Source organism: Rhinatrema bivittatum, chromosome 7 (assembly GCF_901001135.1).
Source record: "Rhinatrema bivittatum chromosome 7, aRhiBiv1.1, whole genome shotgun sequence".
In the NCBI taxonomy this organism is placed as follows: Eukaryota; Metazoa; Chordata; class Amphibia; order Gymnophiona; family Rhinatrematidae; genus Rhinatrema; species Rhinatrema bivittatum.
In genome coordinates, this window is record NC_042621.1 from 133,186,381 (window position 1) to 133,211,861 (window position 25,481).

A 25,481-nucleotide genomic window follows, 5' to 3' on the forward strand; every position below is an offset into this window, starting at 1 on the left:
GTGTGCATAAACATGTGCATGTTATAAAATCGGCGTGCACGTGTGCACATGGACGTAGATATTAAAATTCACCTCGGGTGATCCAGAAAAACTATAGACCAGTGAACCTGACTTCAGTGTCAGGAAAAATGGTGGAAACTTTTCTAAAGATCAAAATCACAGAGCATATGGAAAGACATGGTTTAGTGAAACACAGTCAGCATGAATTTCCCCAAGGCAAGTCTTGCCTCACAAATCTGTTTCACTTCTTTTGAAAGATTAATAAACATGGATAAAGGTGAACCGGTAGATGTAGTGTATTTGGATTTTCAGAAGGTGTTTGACAAAGTCCCTCATGAGAGGCTTCTAAGAGAACTAAAAAGTCATGGGATAGGAGGCGGTGTCCTTTCGTGGATTACAAACTGGTTAAAAGACAAGAAACAGAGTAGGATTAAATGGTCTATTTTCTCAGTGGAAAAGGGTAAACAGTGGAGTACCTCAGGGATATGTACTTGGACTGGTGCTTTTCAATATATTTATAAATGATCTGGAAAGGAATACGATGAGCGAGGTAATCAAATCTGCAGATGATACAAAATTATTCAGAGTAGTTAAATCACAAGCAGATTGAGATAAATTGCAGGAGGACCCTGTGAGACTGGAAGATTGGGCATCCAAATGGCAGATGAAATTTAATGTGGACAAGTGCAGGGTGTTGCATATAGGGAAAAATAACCCATGCTGTAGTTACACGATGTTAGGTTCCATATTAGGAGCTACCACCCAGGAAAAATAATCCACTATGACACCTAGATAATACTTTGAAATCGTCAGCTCATTCTGCTATGGTGATCAAAAAAACAAACAGAATGTTAGAATTATTAGGAAGGGAATGGTGAATAAAGTGGCAAATGTCATAAATGCTCTGTATCGCACCTTCTCCACACCTTGAATACTGTGCACAATTCTAGTCGTCGCAGCTCAAAAAAGATATAGTTGCAATGGAGAAGGTACAAAGAAGGGAGACCAAAATTATAAAGGGGATGGAACAGCACCGCTAGGAATAAAGGCTAAAGAGGTTAGGTCTGTTCAGCTTGGAGAAGAGATGGCTGAGGTGGGATACGATAGAGATCTTTAAAATCATGAGAGATCTAGAACGGGTAGATGTGAATTGGTTATTTACTATTTCAAATAATACTAGGACTAGGGGCACTCCATGAAGTTAGCAAGTAGCACTTTTAAAACTAATCAGAGAAAATTCTTTCATTCAACGTACAATTAAGCTCTGCAATTTGTTGCCAGAGGATGTGGTTAGGGCAGTTGGTGTAGCTGGGTCTAAAAAAGGTTTGGATAAGTTCTTGGAGGGAGAAGTCTATTAACTGCTATTAATCAAGTTGATTTAGGGAATAGCCACTGCTATTACTGTCATCAGTAACTTGGGATCTAATTAGTGTTTGAGTACTTGCCAGGTACTTATAGCCTGGATTGGCCACTGTTGGAAGCAGAATGCTGGGCATGATTGACCCTTCATCTGACCTAGTATGGCAATTTCTTATGTTCTCCCCAGAAAGTTTTGGTACTCCATAAATCATTTTAGAACCTTGGCTGAGTGCTGTGCACGTCTTCTCCACAAATGGAAATTCAAGGACGGTTCAAAGTATGATTGTAGTCACCCAAACCAGACAGTGCATCACTTTGCAAACTATTAACATCAAACCATGAATCATGCTACTACTGAACCAATCCAATGGCTTACAGATTTGACCCTGAAAAGCTGAAATGCACATATATACTATATACCAGAAGAAGTACCACATACAAAAAAGATGTGAAGAGATTAAAGAAAGTCTAGAGGACAGTAACAAAAATAATTAGAGGCCGAAATAATAGAATCTACAAGGATAGGTTGAAGAAGTTGGGTTTATTGAACTTGGAAAAGAGAAGGCTAGCATGTGTCAAAATGTAAAAAAAACAAACCTGTTGCCATATGCATACTCTTTAGTCACCATACACTGACTGCTGTCCTATCTGTAAAGAACAGCACAATTAGGACCTTTGGCAAACACACCTTTCTGTTACACACCTCATGTAATCCTCACTTTCATTGTTGTCATGGCCTCACAACCCCTTCCCCTGCAAGAGCACTGACTAGAATCATTGGGTATTGGAGTCTGATCAGCAGTACACACAGGCTCATCACTACATCATCTGTCCTGCATTTCTAGATTGAAACATATCCGGTTAAGTGACAGAAAAAGAAAACAAAATCCTTGCAGGCCTATAGGCCTCATACCTCACACTCCCCTACCCAGCTCCCCTCACCCTCCCCAAAGCTTTTAAAAGAAAGTTGTGGGCCTATTAGCTTGAGCATTATAGAGTCATAGAAACATGACAGCAGAAAAAGACCACATGATTCAGCCAGTCTGCCCATCTGTCCAATTAATTTAGCATTATAATTCTCATCACTTCCTTAGAGATCCCCTGTATTTGTCCCATGCTTTCTTGAATTCAGGTATTGTTTTTGTCTCCACCACTTCCATTGGGAGGCTGTTCTACACATTCACTACCTTCTCTGTAAAGAAATATTTCCTAAGATTACTCTTGACTCTACCCCTTTCAACGTCATCTCATGATCCCTCGTTCTAGAGCCTCCTTTCCATTGAAAAAGGCTCACCTCCTGTGCATGGAAACCTTTGAGATATTTCAATGTGTCTGTCATATCTCCTCTATCTCACCTTTCCTCTAGGGTATACATGTTTAGATTTTTAAGTCTACCCCCATATGCTTTAGAACGAAGACCACTGAGCATTTTAGTAGCCACCCTCTGGACCAACTCCACCCTGTTTTATATCCTTTTGAAGGTGCGATCTCCAGAATTGTATACAGTATTCCAAGTGAGGTCTCACCAGGGATCTATACAGGGGCAATATCACCCCCTTTTTCTGCTGACCATTCCTCTCCCTATGTAGCCAAGCATCTTTCTGGCTTTTACCGTTACTTTATCCACCTGTTGGACCACTTTAAGATTCTCAGATACAATTACCCCTAGATCCCTCTCTTCCTTTGTGCCTAGAAGAATTTTACCTCCAATACTTACCTTTCCCTTGGGTTTTTGCATCCTAAATGCATTACTTTTCACTTTTTACCATTAAATCTTAGTTGCGAGACCTTAGAGCATCCCCCCACCTGGATTCTGAAAATATGTGTGACTTCTGAGCTTTCTCCTATTCTGCAGCCTCCATCTGTAACCCCAGCAGGAACCATCGCACCTTGCGACATCTTCCAAAAGGCCCGTGGCCTCTGGGAGCAAGCTACAATTGTAAGCTTCCAGCATTGCTGTCAGCAACATGATTTATATCCTTTTGAAGCTGAGATCTCCAGAATTGTATACTGTATTCAAAATGAGATCTTACCAGGGACTTATACAGGGGCAATAGCACCTTGTGTTTTTTCTGCTGACCATTTCTCTCCCTGTGTGGCCAAGCATTTTCTGGCTCTTGCCATTGCCTTATCTACCTGTTTAGCTACTTTAAGATCATCAGGTATGATTACCTACATCTCCAAGATAAACAATAATGAAATATATTTTTTAAAATTAAGAAACAGTGGAACAGAACTAAATTATGATATTAATGGTAAAATAAAAGTGTAAATAAATTTCAGGTGGGTGGATTGGTGAAGCTGATGGCACTTGTGAGGACTTTGATTTGGAGATCGGGTGAGTAGAACAGGGACAGCTTTCAGGGCAGACATTTTTTATTCAAGGTTGAGCAGGTGGGAAGATGTGGCAAATCAGTAGTTTGAAGACATTTGAAACTCTTTATACTGGACAGCAGGTGGCAATGGAAGGGCTTGGGCTTAATCTTAGCAGAGCCAGTTAATGTCACGGTTGCTGTCTCAATAGTCTGTCCGTAAGTGTGACAGACAGTTGACTGCAACTGGAAACAAGATGGGATTGGTCCTGCAAAGTTACTGAAATTTTCTGTTAACTAAGATAGAGCAGTGCTTAGTTCTGTGGTTAACTTCAATAGGAAATAAGGAATTTTATGTAATCCCTTTTTCTTATGTTCTTATGTTCCTATTTCTCTGCTTGCTGCAATGCAGATTTATGCAATATATTTTTTGTTCACTGTTCTTTTAATAATAAACTCATTACTTTATTACTGCTGTGCTTGAGACTGATTGAATCCCAGGTAAGTGAGAAGCTGGGTGATATTAGTATTTTGAATGAGTGGTTGTGAGGACTTCTCAGGGAACTGTGGGACCCCAGGTTTGTGGAGCCACAGTATCCCCAGAAAAATCCACAGGGAATAGCCTTGCAGGCAGGGTAATCGTCCAAAAGCAAGTGGAACCCAGTTGATGGGTGGGTGGTTGCCAGGAGAATGGCATTCATGCAGTTGCAGGTGAGACCTACACAGTGTCTACACCCTGGCAGATATTAGGGGAAGTGCAAAGACGTTACCTGGCAGAGGAGAATAAAGGCTGTTGGGGCAGACTCTTTATTTTTAGATCAGGCAGGATGGAGGGGGTGGTTCGCTGGCTTTTTGTACAGGGATAATGGCTACATTTAAGCCAACTATCCCTGCACCCAAGTTTTATCAGCTAAATTAGCCAGCTAGCACTGAAAATTAGTATTAGCCAGCTAACTTCTTTCCCCAACCTAACACTACTCACCCTTGAGTTGGCTAGATTTAGACACTAAGGCCTAGTAAATTTTCCATATCTGCTAGATGTCTTTGAAAATGTATCCATTGCCTCTCAGTATTTCCTGGGATTGAGAAGGCAGTATCTGGTCTTTCTGTTTGTCTTGTAAAAGTGTTTCTGTTCAGTATTGTCTTGTTTCTCGTTTTGTCAGGGATTCAGCTTTCCCTCTATGTCCTATTTCTGATGCACACTCCCTGTTACAGATGTAGTGATGTGTTTCCAATGACATGCCTTACATTAATTTATCCCAAAAAGTGGGATGCCTTGAAGGTTGTAATATTTATTGGAGCAACAAAAGACATTTAGACTCAGATGACATTGTATCACAAGCTTTCAAAGCACCTTATATTTGTTAATCAGATTTGTCTGCAGTCATACAGAGGGAATAGGTCAACAGCTTCTAAAATATCCTATTTGTCTGGGACCAATAAAGCAAAGAGTATTCTAACCCTAAAAAGGCAGCGCTTATCTTTTAAGGAGCCACATTATTGTACAGGATAAAAAAAACTACAAAATGCTGTCAGAAATTCAGTGCCTAGATCAGCAGTTCACAACTGTGATCTGGAAGAGCTGCAAACAGGTCTTATTTTTCAAGGTAATTAAGCTAAGCAAATTAGTCCTGTTCTTAGACCATGGGTATGCAAATACATGTGACGAGTATTCACTGTGGAGAAGCTCACAGACAGACCTGTTTGCGGCCCTTGCTGAGAAATTATTGACACAAGAAGCTGCACCTGTAACAGCCTCTTTCTGTCTTAATCTTCACATAAACTTCTCTTTCTTCCATTCCTCTGTCGCTGCCCCTTTAGCATCGAGATGTAAGTCCAGAAGAGCTAGATTTAAAGAATGAGCCTTGGTATAAGTTCTTTTCCGAGCTGGAGTTTGGGAAACCGGTAAGTCGGAGAACTGTTCTGTGAACTGCATCGTGCCTTGCCGCTTCCAGCTGAGATTACTGACCTCTGTCTGAGGACTGCAGTAGCACCCTGCAGTAATGAGACCGAGAGCAGTACTGTGGTCAGCCGAGATGACCCCTCTGTCACTGTGTGATGATAATGACGCTGCCTGCTCGGGCTACTCCCCACTGTCTGATTTATAGTAACTTTGTGCAGTAATATGCTTCGGCATAATGCTGCCAGCTGAGCTTACGCCCCTCTGTCTGGTATTTGTAATAACCCAATGCAGTAACCTGGTTGTGGGCGGTGCTATCGGATGAGGTTACTCCTCTCTTGCTAATGTGTGTAGTAACGCAGGACAGTAACCTGGTTGTGAGTAATGCTTTCATCAGCTGAGCTTACTCCTCTGTATTTGATGTTTGGAGTAACACAATAACCTGGTTGTGGATAACACTGCAGCTGTCTGAGATCATTCCTCTCCCTCTGGTGTCTATACGTTTATGTCTTGTGAGGTGGATAGCAAGAGAAAGGGGGTAACAGTCATGAATTCCTTGTATATAAGGTAGTAGTGAAGGGTCATCGAGCATAAGCATCTCAGGATATGGGGAGCAGGGCCGGGTTACTGATTGTTTCTTGGAGGTGGGTAATAATGCAGGATTGTGGGCTGTCTCTCATCTAGTGGGTAGAGGGGGAATTAATACAAACAGTATTGCAGGGTGGGTAGGAAGGAAAAGTTGCTTGTTTCAAGTATCTTAGGGGGTGGGCAGCAAGGTAAAGTTACTGAAAGAGTATTTCAAGGGGCAAGGTAGCAAGGCAGATTGTTGACCTTGAATGTCCTGGCAATTGGGCGGACGGGAAATTTATTGGCTGTGGAGCTGTCTTCTTTGCTTTGTATTGAAGATGAAACACTGTATGTCTTTCTTGATGGGAGATGAGCTGTAATACCGTTTATCTGGAAGCGGAGAGACCCGTTTCTGTCATTTTGCATACAGCAAAATGCCCTGTCATGGACACAACCGAGCATTGAGGGTTGACTAATTAAATCATTGATAAGAGGGTAGTTTCTGTCAGTACCCGCCTGTTAACTGCATTGCCCCAAGAACTGAGCCTGTTCCATAGCTGGAGCTCACTGTGGCAGGAAGTGAAGTCCAAAGCCAAACAAATAATGTCTTCTCACTGCCCTCCTCTGCCACCGTGGACATAACAGCCATTCATCCATGTGGTAGGTATTCATTCTAAAACTTCTCTGCATCACAGGCCTCCTTCATGTCTCCCTTTAAAGTCCTTCCCTGCAAGCCCATGTATCCTTTTTTCTTACTGGTTTTAGTTTGCTTCGGCTGCTCCGGAGATTGCTCAGCATGAAAGCTCCTCCTGGTAAAATGCTTCCCCAGTGCAGCGAGTCCCGCATGGGGGGGGTCCCTTTTATTCACTTTCTTCTGGGGTTTCTGCCAGCAGAAATGTCCTTCCTTGATTTTCTTCTGAGCATTAATGCCAGCTGTTTGTGTTCCCCCTCTCTCCTCCGCTAGCCCTTCTCTCTCTTTATGTTCATCTGTTCGTTTCCTCCTTTTACTTTCCATTAGCCTCCAAAAAAGATATGGGACTATACTCCTGGAGATTGCTCTATCCTTACTGTAGAGGATAGGAAGGTAATTTAGCCTCTTTTTTAAGTGTCTTCTACAGCATCTAATTTGTTTGCAACTTTTTAATGTTTTGTGTGTAGCTGAGTCACAGTGGCTTCTGCAAATTAAACAGACGTTTGTGTTAAGGAGCTATTTCAGCTTTTCGTTATATGAAAATAGCCCAGGTTTATCGGCGTCACTCAAGGGGGGTTCACTCATTTAGCCTTTAAATTAATTTATTAAGTGGGAGGCCCAGTGGTTTGAAGAGGAACAGGGTTGGGGGCAGGAGTTCAAATTCTGCTTCTGCCACTGACATTCGTCATAACCTTGGATAAGTTATGTTTATCTCCCATTACCTCAGGTATATGACTAGATTGTAAGCTCTCCAGGGCAGGAAGTCATTATTATGTGCATGTAATGTGTTGTAAATTGCCCTGCTTTAGAGCACCGTATAAATGCCGAAATAACAAATTCAAGGGTCTTCTCACCGATCAACAAGAAAGCTTAATGTGGGGTTGCCTGCTGTGTATTAATCTCCTTTAATAATGTAATACCTGACATTATCTTTGCCTGTCGTGTGCTATTTTGAAAATGGCTAATCTCCAATGAATTGTTGTCTCTCATCTGTCGTGTCTTGCCTTGAAAAGGCACTTTAGATATTAGCATTCTTTCTCCTAACCCAAACCAATTTCCCCCTTCTTCCTCTTCTTCTTCTCTAAACAGACTGAGCTAGAAAGAGATCTCTACCTCTACCAGAGTGTGTTAGAGAAAGATTTAGAAAACATGGAGGAGCGCTATAGAGCAGCAGATAAAAGGGTATGAAAGATGTTTCCTTCTCTCTTTATGCTGCTGCTTTCCGCTGGGTGGGACTTGATAGCTTTTAAAAGGGGCCTTAGTGACTTGCCGTGCCACCAAATATTACCCCAGCAGCGGCCGAGAAAGCGGTCCACCTTTTTGTGGGTATCCTTGCTATGAACTGTTTGCGTGGAATGATGCTAAGGTGCTCGCTCTCTCTCTCCCCTGCATGCATAATCTCTGGGAATCATCTTAAATTCCTGGCTGGCATTTCATCATCCAAGACCTCTGCGCTTAGTTCTTAACGATGTGTTTTCCAGACCCCGCCCTTGCTTCCACAGCACAGAAGCATTCTGCTGTTCCCTGCCAATTCATTGGGGCCGATGCAATAGAGGTGCGTAGAAAGCGGGCGCAGGACAGTCAGCGCCTGCGTGGTGCCCCGAAGGGGGGGGGGGGGGGGGGAGGCGCCATGCAATATTTAAATTAGGGGGTCGCGCTAGGGAGGAGGCGCTAGGGTTGCTTGCGCGACCCGCCGTGGCTGCTTGTCTGCCAGTAATGAAAACGGCCCCCGGGTTTACTGGCGTCGGTCTTCATAACTCGGTGGTCTGCCGAGTTATTTTTTTATTTTTTTTTAAACTTTAAAAAAGAAGTAAGAAAAGCAGTTTTTTCTGCTTTTCTGTTCTTCTTTTCAATGCGCTCAGCTATTATCGCCTGCCCCAAGCAGGCGTTAATCTCTGAGTGATAAATATGCATCTGAGACACACATTTATCTTTTTGCATTGGGAGCGAATGAGTAATAGCGCTCATCACATGCAAATGCATGTGAATGAGCCTATCTCATTCACTTCTAGTTAGACGCGCGTTAAATAGGCGCTCATCCCCTTATTGCATTAGGGGATTGATTAGCGCCTATTTTACCCGCTTCTAACTGCTCTTTAAGAGGGCACTCGGCTCAGCGCACCATATTGCATCGGCCCCATTGTACCTCCTCTGATGCTGCCCTCTGACATCCAGGCTCTGTCTGAGGATAGCTGCAGTTTGGCAGCTCTATGTTTGAAAATTCAGCGAAGATAAAGTAGATTTAAGAAAAATGAGTGTCAATTTTAATAACACTTCACCCTTGCAGCTAAGGGTATTTGATTGTTCTGAAAGTGGCAGCGAATTATGGATTGATGCTAGGTGGTTCCATTTATTTTCTCTTTCTGTGAAAATAAAATACAAATACCATAGTGTCACAGAAGTGGAGAAGAATCTAGGTGAAGCAGCTTTTCCATGAACTTTTCGGATTGTAACTGCTGTGTAACCAGAGCTGCATGGCTCCCTTGCTGTATATTAGCTTAGGGTGTAGTAGGTAACATGGGGCATAATCCTCTGAAAAGAGAGGAAACACGGAGATAAATAATTCCTCCTGCATGCCTTTTAACCCTGCTTACTTTTGGTTTTATCCACAGAAAAAGCTGAAGGCTTCCCGCAGCTTCCTGCATTGTGCTGAGAGCTCTCGCTTCCTTCAAATACCCAAAAGCTCATCCCTTCTTTATATAACACTGTCAAAATGTGTACTGCATTTCTCTTAAACCACTGTGAGCATCTCTGGGAAGCTGCTTATCTGCTGATTCCTCTCTGTATGTGCATCTTGGCTAGTAACATCTTGTTTGGACTCTTGTAGGGTGTCCCAGTTGGTCCACCGCTGGACAGCTCCACAGATCTCCAACATCAGTAAGTTTTACCCAGATTTGCATTTCTTTTACAATATTTGAAGAATGTTTGTATTTCCATGTACTGTATATACCTCGGTGTATACAAAATATGTTGTGTCCGTGTGTACTTGTTTGTATATCTTAATACATATGTTTATGTGAGAATATATATAATTATCTGGAAGCGTAGAATATAATTAAGGACTTTCATATTCAGTTTTTATTTTAATTTTCCTGGGAATTTCAATGCTATAACAAAAAAAAAACCAACAGTGGAAAAATTACTTTGTTATAACAAACAGGAGAAAAATCAGTGGAAAAGTCTTTTATCCACTGATTTTTGTTTTCTTCTAACATTGAAATTCTCAGGAAAAATAAAATAAAAAATGAAAAAGAAGGACCCTAAATGTGATGTAAGATAAAGACCATGTGACCCATCTAGTCTGCCCATTTACCCTTCTTGCTGCTGTACTGTAAGGGCTATCCTACCTCCAGCTTTATCTTTACTTCCTTATGACCAAGGATCCTCGGTGTTTATCCCATGCTTTCTTAAATTCTATGCTTTCTTAAATTCTACCATCTCTCCTGAGGGGGCTGTTCCATTTATCAACCAGATAACACTTATCCGGCTAAGTAGCATTTTGTATGCAGACATTCAGCAGCATAGCCATGCCACTGAATATCCTTGTAACTTGGCTGACTGACCTTTGAATATCTACCCCCCTATGTTTGTCTATTCATGTGTGTAGCAGAATATCTAATGTCCCTAAGTTTATGTGTAACTGCAGAGAGACCAACTTACCTGCCTGTTTGTTTGCTTATTTATTTATTTAAGATTGCTTATATTCAGCTTATAATACCGTAGTACAGCTTGCAAAGAAAGGGTGAGTGAATCCTGAGTGACCCCCCCTGATTACATCAGTATAAATGGTTAAGCTGAAGGAAGACCAGAAAGGTTCATGGACTCCAGCTTTCTTCTGATTGTCTAAAAGCTCTCTCTACAGAGTAGTGAAGGGGAAGAGGAAAGGGCGTTGTGCAGCTGTAGCCACTTCTGGAGGAGTAGAAACAATTTTTTCCTAACCGTGGATAAAGCCGTTAACTAGAAGAGATGATTTTATTATTACTTATATTATTGGCATTTGATATTCCACTTTTTACCATGCATAGCCTCTAAGAGAATTACAATAAATGTGAAGTAGGTTACAATAGTGTTAGATCAGCAAGCAATAGCAGTATTGGTTGAGGATCTATATATTTAATGACAGATTCATAGTTAGGTTCTTTAGTTGCTGTAGAAATAGGAAGACTTCTGACAGCAGTTTCTGTAATTACTTTTAGGCCCATGGGAGCAGTTGGATAGTTTCTGTGACTTATGTATTGATTTTTGATTATGCACATTGCATGTTGCATTGAAATTGTTTTGTAATTTGCTTAGGGTCCCACCAGGAGAGAGAGCAATCAATAAATTAACTATAACGTAAAAGCACTTTTTTCGAATATGCATCTATATCCTCATAACCTACCGATATCTTTTTCTTTTAAAAACTGGTCCAGTTTACCTTTGAATCGATTTAAGGGCAGATTCGCTGATATGCATTATTTTTATTAGATTACCCGTGGGTTGGTCCCCTAGTTCTGAATGGAGTGGTCCATACTTTGAGGTGCAGTGAATAAATTATTAATAAGGTATCCCCTAGGCTAATCAAGACACCAGCAGCAGTACAAATCCAGGCTACAGTAGGGAGTAGGAAAGCATAGCTCATGCCTGGGAGGGGGGGGGCAGGGAGGATCTGGGAACATGGGAAGGGGAAGAGTCGGGGTCAGGGGACCTTGTTCTTTAGGACTTGGGGTTGGAGATGCAAGGTTGACCAGAGCAATAAGTTTTTAAAATATTGGGACAGATGGGAGAGAGGGGGAGGGGAGATTAAAGCAGCAGCAACTTTTTAAACTATCAAGACAAGATGGGAGGGGGGAGGAGGAAAGGAGATCCAGGTGTAGCCCAAGATTTGTTTTGATATCAGTGGGAGGGTGATCAGGGCTGCCAGAGAGGGCTGGGGAGCCCCATGCCCAGTCTAATTTAGGCTTGCCGTTGCAGTGGCCTAGATTTGATCAGACAAGTTAGGTGGCAAATCCTGAAAATCAGCACCATCTTCCTAACTTTCTGCCTCCGCCTCCACCTATCCCCACTCAGGCTGGCTAAATTTAGCTTTGTGCTTAGGTGGCTGAATACAGCTGGTTAGCCCAGTCGGATTTCAAAGTCTTTGATCTACTTGGCTAAGTCCTTACTTAGCTGGCTGGATCCCTTTCAGTATTGATCTCACTGTATTATGCAGCAGGGTTTCTCAACCTTCCCATGCCCACGGCACACTTCCTATTAACAAAAAAGGTTTGACGACAAACCTTTTCCGTAGGAAAAAAATCAGCAGAACCAGGGGTCACGATTTGAAGTTCCAGGGAGGAAGATTCAGAACCAATGTCAGGAAGTATTTCTTCACGGAGAGGGTGGTGGATGCCTGGAATGCCCTTCCGGAGGAAGTAGTGAAGACCAGAACTGTGAAGGACTTCAAAGGGGCGTGGGATAAACACTGTGGATCCATAAAGTCAAGAGGCCGTCAATGAAGAGTGAGTGGCTCGCCAGAATGACGGCTACTGCCTGGAGGTAATACCCTTATTAAATAAACATACACATGGTTACTGTGACTCCAACATCGCTCTAAGCTTCAACAGCAAGAGGAAATGTGGAAAAAAGGATTTGCACTCATAAAGCGGGGAGTAGCTGGCTTGTTACGGCGGTTACTACCCCAAACCAAATAAGCCTGATACTTCACTTTCAATGCATATCCAGCATAGCTCTCTGCTTCAACGGCAGGGGAGAAGAAAAACTAATACTTCACGCATATCCAGCATAGCTCTCTGCTTCAACGGCAGGGGAGAAGAAAAACTGATACTTCACGCATAACCAGCATAGCTCTCTGCTTCAACGGCAGGGGAGAAGAAAAACTGATACTTCACGCATATCCAGCATAGCTCCCTGCTTCAACGGCAGGGGAGAAGAAAAAAAACCAATAAGGGCTGAATAACATAGTCTGGGTAAAACAAATAAGCATGGGTGTAGCTTGCTTATTGCGGCGGTTACTACCCCTAACTAATCAAGCTAGATATTTCACTTGGATGCAGCTCCATCACTGCTCTCTACATTAATGGTGGGGGTGGAAGGGAAATAGAACCAAAGAGCTAAGAGAAACAGATAAGTATGAGAAAAAAAAAGTGTGAAGCTTGCTGGGCAGACTGGATGGGCCGTTTGGTCTTCTTCTGCCGTCATTTCTATGTTTCTATGTTTAACAAAAAAATGTGGTGTGGCACACCAACCTCCACGGAGCAGGCAGTGAGGGCATGGAGAGTACTCACGTAGCCAAAAGGAGAGCTAGGAAACACTGAAAGCTCCACCGGTCTCTCTTCCAAACCTTAAAACAAAGGGGGGAGAGAGGGGGTGAAGACCACGCATGAACCCGGCATGATGGACCAGCTCCTTGTACACACGTGCAGGAGAAGGAAGAAGTCGGCGAGATGCAGGCAGCCGACTCACTTAAATGCCTTGGCTGCCATGTGCAGCTGCTGCTCCCAGCCCGCAAGGTGAGTCACATCTGGTAATCAGGCACGCTCTCACCATCTCACTCAGCCCCGGGGGGTAAGACAGAGGCCGGAAGGGCTCAAGACTGTGGGGGAACGATGTGTGCGGCACAAAGCGAGTCCCAGCTAGCCATAACCCTGCATGTGCTGCCCTTTAATTACCCCACTCCAGGGCTCGTGCTGTGGCTAGGAGGAAGAAGCGTGCATGATTTACCCATGTTCTCAGAAAGGTGCCCCTGCTGGCAGTGGTGACTTTTCCCTGGCACACCTGATCAGGTCCGAAGGTACATCACTGTGCCGTGGTACACCGGCTGGGATACACTGGTGTACAGAACTGCCATATAGCATTAAAGTACTGTGTGTACCAAATGGTTTGTGACCCATCCATGTGTTGTTAGATTCTGAAAGATGAAAGGGCGAACTGTGCTGGTGTACGAAAGATGAAATGTATTAAATGAAAATCAAATAGGGATGCCACGTTTTGTAAGCCTAACAAAAGCCTAAAAGTATCTGCTTGAAAAACATTTGTAAGCCTTATAAAGATATGACCTCTGCCGAATTCCTTTATTGGGGAACATTTGCCATTTTTTTCTGCTTAGCATTTTTTTGTCGTCATTGTTTTAGAATATAATAAATGCCATGCTGAATCAGACCAAACGTCCATCAAGCCCAGCATTCCTGTCTCCAACAGTGGCTAAAATCCAGATCTGTAGGAAATACCTGGCAAATCCCCAAAAAAATAGATCCGTTTCTTGTTGCTCACTTCCAGGGATAATTGATGACTTTCCCGAGTCTACCTGGTGAATAATTATTTATGGACTTTTCCTCCTGCAACTTATCCAAATCCCTTTTAAACTCTGCTATGCTGGAGGCCTTGACCACATCCTCTGGCAAGAGATACCGCAGCTTGTTTATGCGTTGAGTGAAAAAAATACTTTCTCCAGTTTATTTTCAGTCTGCTAACCGCTAGTTTCATGGCAAGTCCACCAGCCTTAGTGCAATTTGAAAGAGTAAATAACTTTTCCCTATTTACCCATTCCACAACACTCATTATTTTATAAATCTCAAACATATCCCTTCTCGGTTGTGTCTTCTCCAAGCTGGAAAGCCCTAACATGCTCCGCCTTTCTTCATAGGGGAAAAGTCCCATTCCCTTTATCATTTCTGTTGCAATGTCTTTTTTTTTTTTTTTTTAAATGGGGCAACTAGAACTGCAGTAGCACCGTAGATTTATTCAGAAGTATGATGATGCTCTTTGTTTCATTCTCCTCTCCTTTCAGAATAATCCCTAACATTTTATTTGCTTTTTTAACTGCCTCATCTCATTGAGCTAAGGATTTCAATGTATTGTCCACAATGACAGAGATCCTTTCCCTGGGTGCTAACACATAAAATGGATCCCTGCGTCATGTATGCTCAAAGGTGAATTTCCAAAACATAGGGGCGGATTTTCAGAGCCCTGCTCGCGTAAATCTGCCCAAAACCGGGCGGATTTACGCGAGCAGGGCCCTGCGCGCCGGGAAGCCTATTTTACATAGGCCTCCGGGCGCGCGCAGAGCCCCGGGACTCGCGTAAGTCCCGGGGTTCTCGGAGGGGGGCGTGTCGGGGGCGTGTCGGGGGGCGGGCCCGGTCGTCGCGGCGTTCCGGGGGCGTGTCGGCAGCGGTTTGGGGGCGGGTACGGGGGCGTGGCCGCGCCCTCCGTGCCCGCCCCCAGGTCGCGGCCCGGCGCGCAGCAGGCCCGCTGGCGCGCGGGGATTTACGTCTCCCTCCGGGAGGCGTAAATCCCCCGACAAAGGTAAGGGGGGGGTGTAGACAGGGCCGGGTGGGTGGGTTAGGTAGGGGAAGGGAGGGTAAGGTGAGGGGAGGGCAAAGGAAAGTTCCCTCCGAGGCCGCTCCGATTTCGGAGCGGCCTTGGAGGGAACGGGGGGAGGCAGTGCGGCTCGGCGCGCGCAGGCTATACAAAATCGATAGCCTTGCGCGCGCCGATCCAGGATTTTAGTGGATACGCGCGGCTCCGCGCGTATCTACTAAAATCCAGCGTACTTTTGTTTGCGCCTGGAGCGCAAACAAAAGTAGGCTGTTCGCGCTCGTCTGAAAATCTACCCCATTGTGCGCATAAACATTAGCATACATGCACATAAGTAGCTCTATTTGCATATTCCGCATTTGATGAAAGCCCAAAATATGTGCGTATGTTCGCTTTCACACGCACGTGTGTGACACGGGCAGTGTGAGTGCGTTCCCGGGTGGGGCCAACAGGTACGTGTATAAGTTGCTCTTTTAAAAGGCACTTGCTTGTGTACATTTTCCAATTTACTTTCATGTTTTTACACCTGCTGATTATCTGGCACAAGTGATATTTAGGTATCTATTGTGCATTACTGACTAGGTGGGAGGTCTGGGTGAGGAGTTTAGGATGAAGAATCAGACAGGCCTCTGCAAGCTGCAGAAGGACTGGGCAAACTGGTAGACTAATTGGTAAAACTGCTAATTTCATCGATGCACACCTGTTATAAAGTACACCAGCTTACATGTGTAAATTGAAACTTATGTGGATAAGTCCTACATTACTTTCATGTGTAAAATATATATGCATATATTTTTAAAATAGGTGGGTAAAGCATGAGCATTCAATCCATTGATATAAGGTTTCAGTGTATTGCGTGCATTTGTGTGCAGGCCTAAATACACACATGTTGCAGGGTAGATACACATGTATTTTATAAAAACAGGCATCTATCATATGTGCGTGTTTTAAAATACTGTAGTAAATCTACACTCTGTCACAGATGCTGCGATGTGCAGCTGTTTTAAAGTTATTCTCATAAATAGGGTTAATTTTCCTTTTGTGCAGTACTGTGCACTGGTCTGCATTTTCTTAATGCTGTTACTAAATGTTGTGCCTGGGAGCCTGTGCTGCCCACTGTCTCCAGGTTATAGACAGTGGTCAGAGAGGATGTGATGTCTGCCACCTGTGATTGCTGATCACTTATTCCCATTTTCCAACCCTAACAGTGTCCCTTAAGCTTACAGGTTTGCAATTGGGACGGGTCTGGTTTTGAACCGTTTTATACTTAGCAACCGCGTGACTTTTTTATTTCAGTCCTCTGGCTCACTGCCTGCACTGAGGGTTATTGTCTCCCTATCTATCGTAGGCTCAAAACTTTGGAATTCACTCCCAGTCCAACTAAGAATGCAGCAAGATAAAAGTAAATTCCAAACGGACCTTAAGACATGGTTGTTTAACGTGGCATACAACGATGTGGAGAAATAGCCAGATGTTTAGTTTTATACCATCTCTGGGGACCTTAAGTCTATCTTGGAACTATATATTTATATGTTTTTAAAATGATATTTGTTTAATATGTATAGTTTTATTCTGTCTTTTAGTAATCTTATCTTTTAAGCTATTTCTCTAAGCTAGTAAGTTTACTTTATTTATAAATGATTGTAACTTTCTTATTATGTTTTTATTGTAATGTAAACCGTCGTGAAGGCTACTGCTGAGATGACGGTATATAAATAAAATAAACCTTAAACCTTTTTGAGGGTGCATTATGGCTCCAAGCACAGTACTTTATTCCCCTTGCTTGCTCAGTTACAGGAAAAACCCCTGCCTCTGTCCTGCTCACCCTGCCTTCTCGTCTGGCTCACAGTGGCTGGCCTGGCTGAGTTCCTGACTATTAGGAGGAGTGCTTGAAGATTCGGTGCTAGGGTCTTGCAGGGACTTTAGTGCACTCTTTAAGAACACCGAACTTTCTTGCGGTTCAGTTCTCCCCTTCCCTTCTCCTCGGTGAAGCTTGCGCCCACCAGGGGTTCTCTCTCTCGTGTTGGTTTGAGTATTGCGCCGCGTTCTATTAATGACATCAATCTAGTACAAACACTAAATACATTTTTTTTTGGTCTGTATTTCTGCTTTTTCTACCCTTTCTTCTGTTATTCCTCGAGTCTTATTTTTTTAAAGGGTGAATAGTATCTTTAGTCAGCTCGTTAAATACAGAAAGAACCCTAGCACAAGTACAAAAGGGGAGGGGGCACCTCTGGATGGACGCAGGTTTCATCCCCCTTTAGAGGAAAGAGCTCTCTCTATACCGAGAGAGAGAGAGAGCGAGCTGTGGAATGTGCTTCCAGAGGGAATTAGTAAATGACAGAAGAAAAAGGCCAGCCACACTGTTAATGACAGATCCCAACTATCAGCAACATAATGTGACCACCTACAAGATTTCTCCTGATCCAGGACAGGGTTTTTTTTTGTCTTTCTCCTTTGTACTTCAGCGTCTGGGGTAGATGAGTATACAAAATCCCCAGTTAGCTCCCTTCAGCGTCCACCTTTCCCATGCCTAATCACAAGCTCCATATTCAGCTGCTGTGTGGCTTGGCATGTTAGCCAAATAAGCCTGTCTGGCTGACGGTCTATATTTTCAGGAGAGTGGCCATGCCATGTAATATATCTGGCTATCCTAAAGTGAGCCGGGATATGTTTACCTGGCTAACTTTATGCCAGGTCTATGGGTTGACCAGATAACATGGCCAGCTAAGTCAATACCTCTCCTCCCACCGCTTGGCCAGATAAATACTTAGCCGGATAAGTATTTATTTGGCTAAGTGGCAGCCGCTGACCATTGCCAAATATTTAAAATATCCCACGTAGCTGAATACGTCGGAACTTATCTGGCTAAATGGCCCTGAATATGGACCTCTGTAATAATATGAATAGCTAGCAATATCAGTATGGCTGTTACCTCCATGTTTAAGGATCTAGTAGAGGGTGGTAGGTAGAGCCCAGTTTAGCACAATATCTATCTCAGGCATGCTTAAATCAATCTCTGAAGAGAATCGATGAACTTCTGAGGGATAAAAGCATCAGTGGGTATGAGGCACTGAGCCAAGAAGATTCCAATTGTAGGCAATATTTCTACTGGCAGGCAAAACCTGTTGAGACAGTGTTTCCTTCTGCCTTTCTTATGGATCAGCCTAGAGACGGTTGCAAATGGAACAGGATGGACCTTTGGTCTTTCTTCAGTCTGACTTGCTGTAGAAGGAGTTCAAGTTATATTTTAGTTTTGGAAATCTAATAAAACATTGGGCTCGATATTCAAAGAAAACCACCCAAGTTAGCAGGATAATAATTATCTGGCTGTGCTGTTGAATTATCCCCGAAGAAATCGTTAGTTATCCAGATGAGTCTTATCCGGCTAACTTTAGATTTGCTATTGAGCAGGCTTTACTTATCTGCATACTTTATCTGCACTCATCCAAGTAAGTTAACCAGATCAGTAACTCCTCCACGAAACTCCAATTTCTCACCAGTCATTAGCAAGATAAATATATATCCAGTTAAGTATTTATCCAGCTGAGTGCTGACTGCATAATGGAGGTGGATGTTCATCCACCAGCAAGTAACTGGGTAAGTCGCCACCTATCCAGCTAAGTGGTGCTGAATATTGCTCTCAGTATATGCAAATTTTGAAGCATTCTCAATTTTTAGCTTGCTTTTATTGAACTTTCAGGAATTATCCAACAAATTAGGGTGCCGATGTACTAAACTGCATTGCAGTTTACAAATGCATTTTCGCGCAAAGAATGCACACACATTTGCAAAAAATATACAGAAATGTTGTTGTTTGTGCAGAATGTAGCTGCTGAGAACTGCAAAGCAAAATCTGCAAAATAACCCAGAGGTGCATGATTATGCAAGCAGTTGATCTGATATGTTTGCATAGATAAATTTTGCCAAATGTAGCTTTTGTTAAATTTTTTCATGAAAAATTTAACTACAATTTAACTACACCTCAGGTGTAGTTTTTTGTGATAGTCTGCATTTCATGTAAAGTTTAGTGCAAGAAAGTGTTTGCTGATGTGCATATCACATTAATGGGCTGTTTTCATGAAAAACAAAATTGCATGCAAACACGACCCATTTCTGTGGAAAAATCTGTAGGTTAGTACATGGGTCTCTTAGTATGCTTTTTTTTTTTTTTTACCATGCTTTTGAAAGAAATAAAGAAAATATTTCTAGCGGTTTTTACACATGCTGTGCAATTGAAATTATCTCCAGACTACAAGTAACTGAAGACTGCTTTAAGGAAGTGTTGGCTTCAGTCTTTTTTCTGTTTCCCCCTGCTGTAAACTCCCAGTACACTTTAAACAGTGCCGTGAAAGTAACTGTTTGGCAATTTTTCCCAGCTCCTGTTCGCCTGCTTATGATGGAATAAAGAAGGAGTTGAACTCAGCACCACCAGGGCACGTGGACTTGGAGAATGAAAGACAGATTTACAAAAATGTGCTGGAAGGTGGGGACATCCCCTTGCAGGGGCTGAGCAATCTGAGCAAGAGACCATCCAGTTCCTCTTCCACTAGAGGTAGGTTCAGGGATTGCTTATTCCCTATTTGTCTAATCTGAGATTGTCTTTGCAATTTGGTAGGCAAATGTTTCTTAAGTCTATTGACTGCATGGCTTCAGCTTCTTCACAATGGGCAGATTTTAAAAGCCTTGCTCGCATAAATCCGCCTGGATTTACGCGAGCAGGGCCTTGCGCACCGGCGTGCCTATTTTCCATAGGCCGCCGGTGCGCGCAGAGCCCCGGGAAGCGTGTAGGTCCCGGGGTTTTCGGAAGGGGGCGTGTCGGGGGCGGGGCCGAATGATGCGGCGTTTTGGGGGCAGGACGCGGCGTTACGGGGGCAGGGTGTGGTTTCGGCCCAGGGCGTTCCGGGGACGTGGCCGCGCCCTCCGGAACCGCCCCCGGGTCGGGTCTCGGCGAGCCAGCAGCCCGCTGGCGCGCGTGGATTTACGTCTCCCTCCGGGAGGTGTAAATCCATGGATAAAGGTAGGGGGGGTTTTAGATAGGGCCGGGGGGGTGGGTTAGATAGAGGAAGGGAGGGGAGGGCGAAAGAGAGTTCCCTCCGAGGCCGCTCCAATTTCGGAGTGGCCTCGGAGGGAACGGAGGCAGGCTGCATGGCTCGGCGCGCGCCGGCTGCCCAAAATCGGCAGCCTTGCGCGCGCCAATGCAGGATTTTAGAGGATACGCGCGGCTATGCGCATATCTTATAAAATCCAGCGTACTTTTGTTTGCGCCTGCTGCGCAAACAAAAGTACGCAATCGCGCAGTTTTTAAAAATCTACCCCATAACTTCCATCTAGCAAAATTTATAAAAGTGGCAACCTAGGAAGGTTAAATCAACCCTCTGGGTTCAAGGAAACTTTAAGGAGCTTCCCAATGATACAAGAGCTAGATGAACTAAGATTATTGGGAAATCACCATGAGAAACTTGTTTCTTGCATGTAGCCCCTCTTCTATTAATGTCCAAGAAGGCTAGGGTTACACTCATCCCCAGGACTAAGTCCTCGCACGCAGTCACACAGTTTCTATTGCCCCAAGAGTGGATTCTCCGAATAGAGGGGAGGCTAAACTTTCAGAGCCCAAGACACATGAGTGGGTGGGAGGCAAATCACCTGCCCATGTGTACTCAGTCTCTGTGCTAATAGCCACGCTGGACACTCAAGTGCAGTGCTCCACAGATTTAAATTTACTGTATCAAGCCTTTAATGGTTATTATCTGGCACCCGTACTTCTCATTGTTGCATCCATAATAAGTCCCCAAAAGCAATTCTTCTTTCTCTGGGTGGGTGGCCCTCAGAGGGACTGGCATGGCATAACCTCTCCTCCCAGGCTTTGGAAATAAGGCTCCTAATAGGCATGGGGTTCTCCAGTCTGTCATGGGTCTCTCTTCCCATGGTAGGAAAAAAAATCAAGACACAGGTGGAGGACAGGAGCTCACCAAAGAATAAATCCATTGAGGGAGGGTGTGTTCAGATGTTTGAGTTCATCTACAGACAAAATATGTCTTGAAATATCAAAATTAATTTGTTTTTACCATTCAAATATCCGGCACTCTGGTCTTGAAAAGATTAAAGAAGTGTTATTCCATCATAATAACAGCACCGTCAGTCTCCCAACACGGGCCGTGTTTCACAGTGGCTACATCAGGAGGGACAGAGAATAGTGATTGGATCGATGAAATATGGCCCGTGTCGGGGGGGCTGACTATGCTGTTATGATTGAATAACACTTCTTTAATCTTTTCAAGACAAGACTGTCTGATATTTGAATTGGTAAAAATACATTTATTTTGATATTTCAAGACATATTTTGTCTGTAGATGAACTCAAACGTCTGAATACACCCTTTCTCAGAGGAAAAAACAAACACTTAAGGTCTCCTAGACTCCAGTCCTCTCTGTTCCTGGGGTAGAGACTCGTGTGGGGGGCTGTGTAGGCAAGCTCCTTTGTACTCCCAACTCTTCTCTCTAATGTTACGCTGGATTTTTCTGGTCCAAAGTCCCAACAGCACAAGAGGAGAAATCCAAACACCCTTCTTCTGTCTTCTAACCTGTATCCCAAGCTAGGGCCATCTAATGGAGACTCTCTACATATATAACAGCTTTCCTACAGAGTCTGCAACTCTTTCTCTCTTCTTCTCTGTAAATACCACTTAATCACATCCTTGGAGCACTATTTGATGTTTGGTCCATGTACATCAACTTTCAGCATCAACTTTCAGAGACCCCGAAAGGGGCAGTTTCATCCAAGTGACCTATGGCCCCCTGTTCAGCTCTTACACTTTCTCCTTGGCAAGTGTAGAATAAAAGGCAAACAGTTCTGTTCTCCTGCTGTGAGAGAGAAATGCCAGGGAAGCAAGTGTCTTCTAAACAAAAGTAACATTCGGGCCGATTCAGTAAAGTCCGCGGGAGAGCGGACACTCGCCTGTGCGCGCGATTCAGTATTTAAATGAGGCCCGGCAGTAGAAACAGGCAAAAGGAGCGGCGGCTGTCAACTGGTTAAACAGCCGACACTCAATTTTGCTGGCTTCGGTTCTCGAGCCCGCTGACAGCCACGGACTTGGAAACCGGACGCTGGCAAAATTGAGCGTCCGGTTTTCGACCCGACAGCCACGGGCCGACTTCAAATTTTTTTTTACTTTTTTTCCCTTCGGGACCATGATATTAAGTCAGAGGGTGCACAGAAAAGCAGTTTGCTGCTTTTCTGTGCACTTTCCCGGTGCCTGAAGAAATTAGCGCCTACCTTTGGGTAGGCGCTAATTTCTGAAAGCAAAATGTGCGGCCTGGCGGGAATACCTAATAGGGCCATCACGCGGGAATACCTAATAGGGCCATCAATATGCATTTGCATGTTGAGGGCGCGATTAGGTTCGGCGGGTTGGACGCACGTTTTCGGCCCCTTACTGAATAAGGGGTAAGGGAAAACGCGCGTAAAATGGCGGGTTAACAGTGTGTCCAATGGAGGGTTAACAGAGCGCACTGTACTGTATCAGCCAGATGATTATTATTGGGTTTTATTTCTTGGTGAGACAGGAGAACGTAAGGCCAGCAAGCCACAATGAGGAGAAAATAAAAGTGAAGCTTAGCCTCTGAGAAGCATGTTTGCATTTTTAAAGATACAAATTATAGAATAACACATGAAGCAAAAAAAAAAAAAATCCCTGATCACTTGACAGTGGTTATTAATTTACTACTAATTATGATTATCAAGCAGCTGTACCCAGCAAGTACTTATAACTGTAACAGCAGTCTGACCACCTGTCCATTGTACTTATAATGCTTTCTAGAATCTTCAAAAACCCCTTGACTTCTGATCAGTCATCAAAATGCATTTTCTCTTAACATTTCATTCCTTCTCTCTCATAAAGGTGCTTCTTACTTTGGCTAAAAACACATCCCTTACATGCTTAGGTCTCTCTGTTTTAGCAAGTTACCAAGGTTGTCACTATATTTAACTACATATAAAATGTTACTTCTTTCATAGCTGAGGAAACAACAAAAACCAAGGATTATTTTTCAGCTAGGTTTGTGTGGCTTGCACATATATGTTGTTTCTAAATATCCTTGATTTTCTTGAGCCAGGGTATAGTTAAAGCAGACCTGGTTCCTTGGGGGACTTGGATACATAAGATATGACATTAGCAGTGAATCTTCCTGCTATGTAGGTCATCTCCCTCGTTTCCACAGCCTTCAGTTTCTTTCCTACATACAGATTAACCTGGAAAGAGGACAAAGATACCCACAGCTTGTATCTGTGCCTTGTTCTCCGGCTATTGTAGAGTTACTCTCTGAAGGCCTGTATATGATTTATGCCACAGCACAACTGTGAATAGAAATCCTGTCAGACAGTGCACTTCTTGCATTGCTGCTGGCCCCATATGCAAAATCAGACATAAAAGTAATGATGTTTCCTGTTACATATGTGACATGAGCCACTTCTGTGACATAATGGAGGAGAGAGAGTGTTTCTCTAAGAAGAGGATAAGTGTATTGGAGAAGAGGTGAAATGTTCAGGGGATAGAAGAGGTTTCTGGGGAAAAGCGTGTATAAGTAATGAGGGGGAGAGAGGAAAGAGAATAGAGGAGTGGCATGAGGGGAATTAATACCAAAGAAGAACATAAGAACATGCCATACTGGGTCAGACCAAGGGTCCATCAAGCCCAGCATCGTGTTTCCAACAGAGGCCAATCCAGGCCATAAGAACCTGGCAAGTACCCAAAAACTAAGTCTATTCCATGTTATTGTTGCTAGTAATAGCAGTGGCTATTCTCTAAGTCAACTTAATTAATAGCAGGTAATGGACTTCTCCTCCAAGAACTTATCCAATCCTTTTTTAAACACAACTATACTAACTACACTAACCACATCCTCTGGCAACAAATTCCAGAGTTTAATTGTGCGTTGAGTGAAAAAGAACTTTCTCCGATAAGTTTTAAATGTGCCCCATGCTAACTTCATGGAGTGCCCCCTAGTCTTTCTACTATCCGAAAGAGTAAATAACCACTTCACATCTACCCGTTCTAGACCTCTCATGATTTTAAACATCTCTATCATATCCCCCTCAGCCATCTCTTCTCCAAGCTGAAAAGGAATGAGGATAGGTGTGAATTACAAAGAAGCTATAGATGAATCAGGTGGGAGATAATGTAATGAGGAATTAGTAATACGATAAAGATAGGAAGAACACCTGAGAGATGAAATGGGGAGATGGTAAATGTACTAGTGCAGTGAGTTTAGTTTAATTTATTTGTTCAACTGCTTTTCTGCAATTAAATCACAGCAATGTACAATAAACATAACATTCATAATATTAAACCAAAAATACAAATAAATAGGAACAATAATACATCAATACACACTAAAACTAAATTCAGAAATAATAAAAACAAAACAAGTCAGATTTAACAAACAAAACAACCTTGACCACTATCATAAAATCTTGATGTTTAATAAAACCTTAAAAGCCAGGTCTCGAAAACTTTACAGAATTTAAAATAAATCTAGCAATAATTAAAAGTCTGCTTAAAAAGCCAAATCTTAATACTTTTTCCTAAATTTAGGCTGATTCCACACTTCAATAGGTAAAGCATTCCGGAGGAATGGTACACAATAGGCAAAACAAGATTGACTAGTAGACTCCAGCCTCATTTCAATTGGCGAGGGTAACCTCAACAAGTCGTGCTTTATGCAGAGCATAAAGAAAGATTTGGCTTATATGGTACAAGTAAAGTTGATGAATATTTATTTATAAAGGAGATACCCTTATGAAATGCTTTGAAAGTTAAACATAAGATTTTAATTTTCAGTCTGCATAAAATCAGCAACCGGTGACATTTCTGAAGAGGTGGGGTTCACGTGATTTAAACTTTTTACAGTAAACTCAATTTGGCTGTAATATGTTGTAAAACTTGCAGTCACTTCAAGGAAACGATGGGCAGGTCTGTTCAGCACCAATCAGATGGATTTTAGAAAGGGTAAAACCAATGAATGGTACTGTAGGTGATAAAGAGTATTGAATCACTGATGATATCTGATAAGTAAAAAGTCAGCTGAGCATTAGTTTTAATACCATGAGTGGTAACTGCATCTTTGTGGGTATCATAGTCCCTGCTACCTGGGGAGCAGCTTTTGCACATCCAAATGTTCGCAGATACCATAGGTATAGAGGAGGAATAGTCCAATGGGTAGAACAGCAAAGATTGAGAGGTATTCCAAAGATTGAGGAGGAAAATGTGAGAGGCAGGATGGCACAGCAAAAGAGATGCTGGAGGAATGGAGGAGGGGAATATGAGAAGCAGGATAGTAAGGAACGAAGGACAAATGAA

At 43.1% G+C, this 25,481-nt stretch overlaps 1 protein-coding gene across 13 annotated transcripts in view; it reads left to right on the top strand.

The window, feature by feature from the left end:
• Window positions 1–25,481, top strand: part of SORBS1 (sorbin and SH3 domain containing 1) — a 376,150-nt gene that overhangs the window by 266,321 nt on the left and 84,348 nt on the right. For 10 of the 13 annotated variants that reach the window (XR_003857784.1, XR_003857781.1, XR_003857787.1 and 7 more), the window contains 5 exons: window positions 5,493–5,576; window positions 7,157–7,222; window positions 7,919–8,011; window positions 9,657–9,706; window positions 19,504–19,679. Coding sequence is in view for 3 of the 13 variants with exons in the window: in XM_029609160.1 (XP_029465020.1) it covers window positions 5,493–5,576; window positions 7,157–7,222; window positions 7,919–8,011; window positions 9,657–9,706; window positions 19,504–19,679 (469 nt within the window). In the remaining 10 variants the exon portion in view is untranslated. The remainder of the gene's footprint in view (window positions 1–5,492; window positions 5,577–7,156; window positions 7,223–7,918; window positions 8,012–9,656; window positions 9,707–19,503; window positions 19,680–25,481) is intronic. The other 3 variants (XR_003857785.1, XR_003857786.1, XR_003857788.1) reach the window with 3 other exon arrangements.